Raw genomic sequence first — 11,297 nt, forward strand, 5'->3', positions numbered from 1 at the left:
GCCTGTCATTTTTTTACAAAAATATTTAGAAGAAATTTCGAAAAATGTTTTTGAAAATGTTTATTTTTACGTTAGTTTTGGTATCTCTCTAATTATTATACAAGACATGTAACAATACATGTTGCGATTTTGTCAAAAATTTTCCAAATGAAAAAATTTCTGTCATTTCTTTTTTGGCAAGGTATTATCTGGGTCTTAAAATATATATTTTTTCAAATTCCAACAGTACACATAGTCACAAGTACATACTTATTAGATTTACATAATTTCCATCCTGTTGGGACAAAAATGAAAGCTGCAAAAATCTTATAGAATAATTTATTGTAACATACTTTTCCGGGAGACATACTTGAACTCTAACGACTCTGCGTTTTCTTTTCATTGGCAATGCAAACATACACTGGCCTGTACAAAACTAATGGAGCTTGAGACCCAAGGGGTTCAGTGCCATCATAAACTTGTCCCAAGAGAAATTCCGGGCCGATATAGCAACCTCCTTCTACGTGCTCCATTGCATTTTCTGTTTAAAGGTGAAATTGTGTAAATTTCAATTAGTACAGATAGTATTAAATTAATTTTTTTTTCATCGCTACATTACGAACCATATTTAATTTGTGGTTGTTGCGTCAAGTTCGGTATCCTGAATGGCACCGTTGCCACAGTCAAGGGAAAGTGCATTTGCATATCCTCTCCAGATTTTTCCAATTGTACACTGACCTGCACCGAACGAATTATAAAAATATGAAAAATTTGTTTTTTTATTTTTGTATGAATAAATGATAATGTTTACCCACCTTCAAAACATAGTAAATCTGTATTAAGCGACACACACCAACGAGTGTTGGTGGGCACACAGGAAGAATCATTTTTTTCGATGAGTCCCATTTTATTGCTGTACCAGGAGGTACCGGTTCTCCTTTATATTCCATAACTACTTTTTGAAGTTCTCTACTTGTTCCAAGAACACCTCGTTCAATAAAAAATTCGAGGTACTAAATGATATTAAGAATTATTTAGGAGCCTACATTGTGCGTTTATTTTTCAATAAATCAGTTCAATGAACTATACCTGAGTTAATTTGACACTTAGCCAAGCTTTTTCTACACCCTTGTTATCGATAGAAGCTCGTAATTTTATACTTTCACCACAGACGTAAGCGCTTCGTTCTAATTGAGCACTTAATTCTACTGGATTTCGACGGCAACAAAAGCAACAAGATGTTCTTACTTCAGTACCAATCATTGGTTTCTATAAAAATTATCAATTAAAGTTGATTTTTTTTTGTTTTTTTAATAAAAAAAAATAATCATTACCAAGTATTGTTCATCCATGCAGTCTATATGGGGCCCAATTAATGTAAAATACTTCAAGCCCTGAGGAGGACTTGCATATGGACGATCAACTGTTGCTTTAACATAGTAACGAATATAGCCAGTGCGAGATTCAAAGCTGCATGGTAAAGAGCTCTCTGGTAATTTAAAAGTAAATGGAAACTGATGTTTCCCACGAGGTAAAATTGGAATAGGACCGTCTGAAGTATCTGTAATTTTTTAACAATTAATGCTTTAAATGAGCAATTCAACAAGCATTTGAATACAACATTGAATTTACCATGACCCCAGACTACAATTCGCTCATCAACAAAGTATTGATCATCCTTTACATTTCTTCTATCTCCACTGACTAAAATTTTCCATTCAACGTGTGCTTGACTTCGTAGAGACAGTCTCATCGCTATGAAAGTTGTATAGCAAAAATAAGTTGTTGGTATTGTTTGCAAAAATAGTTGACAAAAGTAAACTCCGGTAACTCAAGGTAAAGAACTTTTTTATGATTCACATCAATGAATGGACAAAGCGATGAATATTGTAAAGAAATAAAAACTCAACATATTGATACAGAATAGTAAATTTTTATTTTTCAACTCCAACTTATACTATACATAATAATTTTACATGCACACAAAAAAGTAATAAACTTCAAATCTATATACAGCATCAATATTCAAATTAATAAAATACATGCAAAATGTTTGCTATAAATAAACATAACAGATGGTTGTCAAAACTAAACGACTATTAAAATGTGTCTTTTACATACATCTTAGTTTGAAGTTTTCAGTTGTGTGTAACACAACATGACCCCTGATCATTTCTCCAGCATAATAAATATCTTTTTCCAATTTAATGTCAAACTCACTTATGTTATCCATATTTGTAAATCAATTATGTGTCAACAAATGGTTATAAATTCCTCAATTCCAGTACTAAACAGCTTTCAATATTTTAGTTGAATGGAAGACAATTGGGAAAACTTTATCTTGTTCGAAAATACTCAAGCTGCATTAAAAGGAATATTACTTACACGATCGCGAATATCGTCATTTACTATCAATAAATGCAGTCAAGACAGTGTAAAGGATATCCAGTCGGAAGAGTTACACGAGTTCACGTATAGATGAGGAGAAAGACATTAGCAAAATAGTACAGTCATGAGGTAGAGGAAAAGGGACAACAAATGCATCATCTGCTTTGGGTCAAAAGCACCAATGGTCACATTGATGACTAACTTTTTACTCGCGAGCTATACACCTCACCATATACAATCGGCAATCAGTGCAAAGAGTCTACTAAATTACACTGAACAACAGACAGGCTCACCGAATCAACTACCAAACAATCACTGTGTGCTCGGTCGCGAAAACTGAATTTTTTCTTAAAATTTGACGAACTATACATTTTTGGCACGATAATTGTTGACACAAAAGAAATTAACGCGAGTTTAAGAGTTAAGACGATTGAAGTGGAGTCACTTTGTTGTGTGTATACAAAGGCGCGCGCAGACTGATATTTCCAGAGAGCAAAATGTACTCGACCCTGTTTATCGCGCACGTCCTACACCTACATATATATGGGTCAGATTCAGAATTTTTCAAATAAACCTGCGGGCGAGGTTCACGGATTTTCCTGAAATTTTGGTATGTTATAGTACATGATAAAAAAGTGCCAAAACCAAAATTTTGGACCCCCTCCCCCCTCCTACCCCCCTCCTCCCCTATAGACGTCCATTTTCTATCTATATTTTTTCTGAAGGCCTGAAGCTATTAAAAAATCTGAAAAAATTCATGAAGGTACTTTTCAACAATCCAAACAATCTTGAATTTTTTCAGATTTTTCGAGTGCTTCAGGCCTTCAGAAAAAATCATTGAAAATTTAAATTATTTTATTTTCGGTGAAATGGTTCGATGTACCAGACCGGAGTATTTTTTTCTGAATTCTGACGTCAAAAAACGATTCCTTGAATTTTTTCAGAATTTTTCATTCATGTCCATTCAGCCTAGAGCTGAAAAACCGCTTTTTTTCACGAAAATAATTTTTTTAAGGCGCTACGGAGCCTCAAAAAATCTGGAAAAATTTTTTTCTCATTTTGTTCATCAAAATACATAATCTCAAATTTTTTCAGATTTTTTAATTGAAGGCGATAGCGTCTGGAGCCGAAAAACGTTATTTTTAACAAAAAAGGTTCCTGGAACCCGATGGTTCCGGTAAAAAAATTTGAAAAAATTTTTTTTGAATTCCTTGTCAAATTTTAATAAATTTTGACCGTCGCAAAATTTCGATTGGAGCTTCCTAGCTCATTCTAGAGCATAACAAAGATTAGAGCGAAATTCTGAAGACATTCATCATATTTAAATTTTTTTCAGATGTCTTCAGAATTTCGCATTAATCTTTGTTATGCTCTAGAATGAGCTAGGAAGCTCCAATCGAAATTTTGCGACGGTCAAAATTTATTAAAATTTGACAAGGAATTCAAAAAAAATTTTTTCAAATTTTTTTACCGGAACCATCGGGTTCCAGGAACCTTTTTTGTTAAAAATAACGTTTTTCGGCTCCAGACGCTATCGCCTTCAATTAAAAAATCTGAAAAAATTTGAGATTATGTATTTTGATGAACAAAATGAGAAAAAAATTTTTCCAGATTTTTTGAGGCTCCGTAGCGCCTTAAAAAAATTATTTTCGTGAAAAAAAGCGGTTTTTCAGCTCTAGGCTGAATGGACATGAATGAAAAATTCTGAAAAAATTCAAGGAATCGTTTTTTGACGTCAGAATTCAGAAAAAAATACTCCGGTCTGGTACATCGAACCATTTCACCGAAAATAAAATAATTTAAATTTTCAATGATTTTTTCTGAAGGCCTGAAGCACTCGAAAAATCTGAAAAAATTCAAGATTGTTTGGATTGTTGAAAAGTACCTTCATGAATTTTTTCAGATTTTTTAATAGCTTCAGGCCTTCAGAAAAAATATAGATAGAAAATGGACGTCTATAGGGGAGGAGGGGGGTAGGAGGGGGGAGGGGGTCCAAAATTTTGGTTTTGGCACTTTTTTATCATGTACTATAACATACCAAAATTTCAGGAAAATCCGTGAACCTCGCCCGCAGGTTTATTTGAAAAATTCTGAATCTGACCCATATGTTGTACGATAGTTATAATGTCCTATAGGTTTGCCCTCGTTCACGCGTCATGTTATATATTTCACAAAGACGTGTGCGAGTGAGCAACCCTCGTTAAACGAGCTCTATATTATTCCGATGTGGCTGCGATGACGATTGGTCGGATTTGCGCGAAAGCGTCGCGCGATTTGCGACTTCAGGGGGGCGAGAAAGGAGCTTTACTTCGAGCAGCGGATCTCTGTTATGTTACAAAGCAGAAAAGCCTGCGCGAACAACAGTCGTCTGCAGCAGTAGCGACATCCCAGCAGACTCCCAATTTCAACAATCGTCGCCTGTCTTCTGCTGCTTTTTCAAGACTTGTTTTGACTGTGATATTTCATATAGCTTTTGTAATTGTAAATAATAAAATGGAGCAAAAAGTTTTGGATGAAATTGGGTGGAATACACCCGGAATGACACCGGAATCGAAGCGCTTTAGTATGATACTTGCCGGGATTTTTGGTAATGCTTTTATTTCAATTTTTATTATTAATTGTTAGGTATGCGTTAATTGTCACATTGTAAGTGAAATCAAAATTTTAAGAAGAATAGATGTTGAATTTTTTTTATAATTAAATGAATACTATTACAAAATTCTAGTTCTGAAAGTGTTAGTAATTTACTCGAGTTTGTATTTTTTAAGGTTGGAGTTAGACTCAAATATAATAGAAAATTTGAATACAACTTTTTAACTAATGTAACATTTTTTTAGGGGGAGTTGGAATTGCAATTACTGCAATAAGTTTGCCATTTTGCAGTCCAGCATTCAGACGTATTTGTTTACCATTCTGTCCAGCATCAAATGAACAAGTACAAAATGTCATGAAAGCATTGAAAGGAAAGCAAGGAACTCTTCTAGACATAGGAAGTGGAGATGGACGAATAGTAAGATTTCATTAAAGTATTTCTATTTTAATAACAGCGTTTTATATCAAATAATAATTACAAAATAAATCTCTTTCAGGTTATTGCTGCAGCTAAAGCAGGTTTCATAGCTGATGGTGTAGAACTCAATCAATGGTTAATCCGCTACTCAAAACTTTCTGCCTTATTTAATGGTGTATCGTCCAAAACAAACTTCTTTAGAAAAGATTTATTTCAATTTAATATGCAAAAATATAACAATGTTGTTATTTTTGGGGTGGATGAAATGGTAAGTAGTGTTTTTCAGAGTTATTCAGAAATCATATAATAGTTGACTTATTAGAATTAAAAAATTACAGATGCATGAAATTGAGGCTAAATTTAAAAAAGAATTGAAACCAAATAGTTCAATAGTAGCTTGTCGTTTTCCGTTACCTAATTGTAAGCCAATCAAGACAATTGGAACAGATGTTGATACAGTTTGGCTATATGAAACACCATTGCAGAAGCAGTAAAAAAACATCCAAATGGTATCAATTGAGTCAAATTGTTATATTATTGTAAATATATAATATAAAATTGTAGATAATTTTACAAAAAATAAGAGTTATTCATTTTTTTATCACATTATTTAAAACAGTATATGTGGTAAAATTATAATACTATCGTAACAGAGAGAAATGCGTTCAATATTTACAACATCTCTATAAGAGATCATTAATTACTATGTACAAAGAGAATTATAAGATAAAAAAACAAATTACAAACTTAATAAGCTTGAATGAAAAATTGACTTATTAGATTTATCACACCTATGAGAGGAACGCACAAGTACAATAGCACCTTGTAGACCGTTATGGTTCCTCTACGATAGGACACGACGAGATGTAGCAAACTCGGCAGTGTGAAAACGTAAATCAGACCGCTGATAGCACCGGTATAGCGGATGATGGTGCCGACGTGTGGCAGAAATATGGCAAAGAGTACGCAAATCGTCACAATGACAAGATTGACGAGGATGATCATGCCGCGATTGTAATTGTTCGCTTTGAAAACGGATGTGAGCAGTTGAGTTCTCAGCATGTAAGCGATCAATGGGTAGACTGTGAATAGTTGAAATAACAGCACGACTCTGGCTCCAACGGTTAAACCGTCATTTTTATGAAAATTGTTCAAGAGATTCTGAAAAATAATAAAAATTAGTCAATTCGATTGAGCAAGAGAATGGTGCAATAAAAATGGGCAATCTCTGCCTCAACTCACATCTTCGATGCATCTCTTGGCCAGAGGAAAGCAAATATAAAAGACAATGCCGACTATGATGTAAGTAATGGTGACGAGCGCGTAGGCAATCGTTAAATCTCGACCCTGTGAAGCATCAAGACAATTAGCTCGGTCAATGCTGCCGCCGACAATCATGTTTTCATTACGACATATTATGCGTTAATGTAGTGGCTATAAGTAATAATAAGCTGCCTAGATCGGCATGCGCTACGTACATTTTTACTCTGGTTGCGATTGCTCTGCATAATTGTTATGATAATGTTGTGTATGAAGAACGATAGCGACAGCATACCAGCTAATACTGGAAAAGTCGGCCGGAGTATCCAACTATCTTCCCACTCGATTTTGTTCATGTTGACTCCCCAAGATGCCGATTTCACAGCGACGAAAACGATCAAGTAAACGATGGCCACGGTACCTGCGTTACAAATTCGACAAATAAAATAATGATTTTCTCCAAAAAAAAAAGGAAAAAGTAAAAAATTACCTAGCGAGTTGAATTTCGTGAAAAAAGTCGTCGTGTTGAAATTTAAAAAGGGAAAGACCAGGAGAGCCAAAAATATCGGGACTGTCTTGTACAAATCCCAGACCGGTCCCAAGTTGTCAAACGAGTTCTCGTACATGTCCGTGCCGTTGAGCATATCGTCCTTTGGGCAGAGCACTGCGCACCGATCACGAATAATTAAGTACACGTAAAAACATGCGAGCGTGCAAGAGTAATACTTGATTATGGTTTCGAAGGTAGTCGCACTTACGATTGAACTCGGAATTGTTGAACGTCACGGCGTTCATGAGCGGCAAGTTGAGAATCGTGTCGTAGAGGAAATTGACGGAATTATACAGAAAATTTGACATAAGGATCCAATAAGCGATGTTGGCTCCGAGCAATACGGTCACGCTGAAGATCTTGGCGGTAGTCGCTGCCCATCCACCGAGCAGCGCTTTGCTGAGCTCCATCACTCCGGTTTTCGTCCCACCTCCTTTGAAAAATTACAATAAACCGAATTAATTTTTGCAATTGGAAAATTACAATCATCGGATAAGCCAAATTCGTTGGATTATTTTACGAAAATCACATCAATCGCCTCGAATAAAGTTGAGAAAAGTTGAGGAATGTCGAGTTACGGGAAAAGAGATGTTTTATCGCTTTTCACGACTCGCGCAATGGGCGGTTGCGTCGAATTGGCCAACGGAACGATCTCAGCGTGTTTTCGCCGGATTTTAATCAAGAGCTCGATTGATCGGGGGGAGCGAGAGGAAACGAGAGAGGCATGAGAGAGAGAACTGCAGCCGAATCTCAATAATTGCGATTGATAATTGGAAGGAACGTACCGTGATACTTGTGGACCTGAAGCAGCTTGTAGGCCGTGAAGAGGCACAGGGCGCTCATGGTGAGGATGAGGATGATGGCGGGCACGAAGCCGGCCATGTAGATGCCCCAGGGCATCGTCAGCATCGACGAGCCGAGTATCGTGTTCCAGACGGAAAAACTGCATCGAGGAAAAGGACAAAAGAGAAAAGACGACAAATAAGTATATTTCGATCGAAGCAGCGCAGTTACACAATTTGACGTTTCTCTCCGCGCGAGCGCGAGAAGTTTAATATACGACTCTCGGAGATAATGAGCGTGTGGCGTGCGCCGACGGAATCCGCGTGCGTTCGCATGCGTTTCGTGTGCGCGGCGATTAGTTTATTTACGAATAAAAATGCATCGATTTAAAAACCGGGGAAAAAAGGCGTTGATAATGGGGAGCTCTTACATGCTCGATCGCTCGATCGCTCGCGGAAGAGAAAGAAAGAGAAAGAGAGAGGGAGTAAAATGTGCATAAACATTGTATGCACCACACTGCGAGCATCGACCAAATTATTATCAAGAAGGTCATGTGGAATATATTGCAAGTTAATTTTATAATTACGAAGAAAAGCACAAAAGAGAGCTCACATGCCCTCGCGCGTTGTGGATCTTTTCTCTTTCTCTCTCCTCGATAATTGTCTTTTTGCCATTTTCCGATGATATTACATAGCGTTTACTTGTAAAGCAAAGTAAGAGGCGCGTGCGTCATCGTTCGCGTGTTATGATATTTTTTCCATGCGCGCCCGAGCACATTATAACGAGACATTTATTTACGAATAGAAATGGCCTGGGGAAAATCCATTGGCCGTCGTATGCATAGGGGACGATATAAGCGCGTATTGTACAAGCAAACGTATTACGGACGCACATGGTGACTAGAGAGCTCTGCTTGGGCTTGAGGTCGTCCAGATCGTCGCCGTCGCCGTCCTCGTGCTCCTGGCTCTGCAACGACTGCATGAAGAAGCCACCGACGAAATTTTCATTTTTTCCGTAGTCGCCCTGATCGTCCTGTGAAGAAAGGGACAGAGTCGAGTGTAAATTTTTTTAACGAAGCACATTTTAATGTAGTCGCTCGAGTCGGGTAGTAGCTCCGATCGAAAGGTGCAGTATAGCTTTTATATGCGATTGCCGCGCGCGGCTGCACCTATATAATAATATTAAAAGACTGCACGTATACGGAGACGCGCTGCAAACTTGAAATTCCCGTGCAACGACCGGTTAGTAGTTTCACGCTGATTAGCATATGAATGTACACACAAGGCTCGAGGCGCGAGTGCACGCGAACATTGGCTTATGTAAGTTGACATTTTTCTCGCCAGTAGCCATTAAAATGGCCATAAAAAGAATTGCGTATACGCGCGCGCACACGCATTGTCGATTAAAAAATCTGCATCTCTGCAGGACGATCGACTACTCACCGTGGCAGGATCGTCGCTCTCGATGTCGTAATAGTACTTGGCCTCGCGGCCCAAATCGGCGTGCAGGGCATGAGGCGGCAGCTTCAGGGGCGCCACCCGGCCGTCCTTCGTCAGCAGGCCGGGAAATTTGTTGCTCCCGTAGGTACCGACTGTTTTGGGCCGATTCAACGCCTCGTAGCGAGTGGTCGGCTTGGACGATTTGCCCGAGGCGCTGCAAGTGCGTTTCGAGATCGTGACGATGGTACATTTGACAGGCAACTAATATGTGTGTAAATGTATAATACAATGCGTGGGCAAATGAACGTTACTTGATGGAGCTGGTGACCGAGCTCGAGTCAAAATCGCTCGTTTCCGAATGCCGGAGAATCCGATGATTCCGATCAGTTTCGTCCAACTGGACATTGGCCTGGCTGCCCGACGAGCCGCTGGACGACAGCAGCAGGGGTGTGCTCTCCGAGTTGCTGTAGTTCAGGCCCTCCCGCTTCGACTGGCCCTTCCTCGCACTTTTATCCATAATTATAAAAACGTCTGTGTTGCGTCAAACGTGTACCACGCTATATGGTTCACAACTAAGCTATAAAAATGCGACTCTGCGCGATGGTTTTTAAAAGTAGGATTGCGCGAGCCGAGTGCACTTGCGGCAGCAGCAGCAACACCTCATCGTCACTCGCGCTAAATTAAAAGCTGCGGTATATAATTATGGGAGCTTGGCGGTCGGTCGCGCTCGAAACAAGACTGATCGTCGTGCGCTTCGCTTCGCGGGGCCGGTTCGAGCCGCAGCAGCAGCGCCGCGAGAGAGAAAATATCCTTGACCGTTTACCGACAATCAACTTCTGCTTGTATCTCTCTCGTTCTCTCTCTCTCTCTCGCAAACACGCTTTTTCTCGAGAATCGTTCTTCCCTCTCCTGCCTTTCAAGTCGCAGCGCCGCGAAATCGCGAACGAGTTTAATAATAATATATAATAGCGATACAGGGAGCCGATGGCCGACTTCCCATCGCGACTCGTACGTATAATTATTTATATTTACAAGCCGCTACGAGTACAGTCAATTAACTACAGTCGCTTCTCTTGTATTTTTTTCATAATCAGACGGAGATGGAACTGGGAATCGTTTGCGTACGTTTGTGCATCGACGATCCGAGCGCGTTCGGTAGCGGTGTGGCCACCGAGGGGACCTTTTTTTTTATTGTCATTCTACGTTCGACGTACGTATCGATATCCGAAAAAGTACGCGGCAATTATTAACGAGACACCCAATTAAATCTGTCGCACATTCATCATCGCTGCTGCTGCGGGGAGATCCGAGCACTCGAAAACGAATGATGGAGCGATCGCTAAAGTTTCATCACTCGCACGCGATCGACGTGCACCACACCGTAAACTCGCGCTGTTTCCCCCCGAAAAAAGTCACTCGGCACAGAAGCAGCGGCACGACGAAAAAAAAAAGAAAAAAATTGCCATTTTTAATGCAACGATCTCGATAAGGCTCTATTTTGGAGTGGTTACACTCGAGCGCGCGCGCGCTACTGCACTATCTGCCGCGAGATTACGCGGCTCGATTTGCGCTTTCGAGAAACGCGCTCGAGTTAAATTAGTACACTCTTGTACTACGTGCTCGAGTACCGGCTTAATTGCCGAATTTGCTCAAGTGACGCATCCGAAGCGCCACAATTTCCAGAGCGCGTTGGCCCGTCAATATTTTGCTAATGTCGCTCATTGTTGTTCGAATCGTACACACACATTGAGCTTAAATCACGCGCATTGCATCGCTATAATTATAACAGCGAAAATCAGGCAGTGGCAGAGATCGATGAGTTATACAGCTGCTACTATATAAAATAAGTATGTGTCGTGCCGAGAAAATCAACAAGTTCACGCCGTCT

At 39.3% G+C, this 11,297-nt stretch overlaps 3 protein-coding genes across 4 annotated transcripts; 1 reads left to right on the forward strand and 2 right to left on the reverse strand.

Moving 5' to 3' along the window:
• LOC106657685 (arrestin domain-containing protein 3-like) lies at positions 1-2,907 on the reverse strand. Of its 2 annotated transcripts, XM_014379313.2 has the most exons (8): positions 2,101-2,907; positions 1,612-1,734; positions 1,314-1,540; positions 1,069-1,248; positions 795-992; positions 603-717; positions 350-520; positions 1-274 (listed from the first exon to the last, which is right to left on the reverse strand). In XM_014379313.2, exons 1-7 carry the CDS (start codon positions 2,210-2,212, stop codon positions 357-359), a joined length of 1,119 nt encoding a protein of 372 aa, XP_014234799.1. In that variant the 5' UTR covers positions 2,213-2,907; the 3' UTR covers positions 1-274; positions 350-356. The 2 variants fall into 2 exon arrangements, with proteins under 2 accessions (XP_014234799.1, XP_014234798.1); XM_014379312.2 differs by having other exon boundaries at positions 1-520.
• Positions 2,908-4,476: 1,569 nt separating this feature from the next.
• On the forward strand, positions 4,477-6,128 carry LOC106657676 (protein FAM173B). Its single transcript, XM_014379302.2, has 4 exons — positions 4,477-4,954; positions 5,205-5,377; positions 5,457-5,645; positions 5,716-6,128. Exons 1-4 carry the CDS (start codon positions 4,603-4,605, stop codon positions 5,869-5,871), a joined length of 870 nt encoding a protein of 289 aa, XP_014234788.1. The 5' UTR covers positions 4,477-4,602; the 3' UTR covers positions 5,872-6,128.
• LOC106657675 (sodium-coupled neutral amino acid transporter 9-like) lies at positions 6,110-10,142 on the reverse strand. The gene is made up of 9 exons (XM_014379301.2): positions 9,721-10,142; positions 9,413-9,623; positions 8,863-9,002; positions 7,973-8,130; positions 7,396-7,620; positions 7,128-7,301; positions 6,856-7,058; positions 6,620-6,724; positions 6,110-6,538 (listed from the first exon to the last, which is right to left on the reverse strand). Exons 1-9 carry the CDS (start codon positions 9,924-9,926, stop codon positions 6,125-6,127), a joined length of 1,836 nt encoding a protein of 611 aa, XP_014234787.1. The 5' UTR covers positions 9,927-10,142; the 3' UTR covers positions 6,110-6,124.
• Positions 10,143-11,297: the final 1,155 nt, after the last annotated feature.

This window comes from Trichogramma pretiosum, unplaced genomic scaffold (genome assembly GCF_000599845.2).
Source record: "Trichogramma pretiosum strain Unisexual culture from Peru unplaced genomic scaffold, Tpre_2.0 scaffold71, whole genome shotgun sequence".
Classification (NCBI taxonomy): domain Eukaryota; kingdom Metazoa; phylum Arthropoda; class Insecta; order Hymenoptera; family Trichogrammatidae; genus Trichogramma; species Trichogramma pretiosum.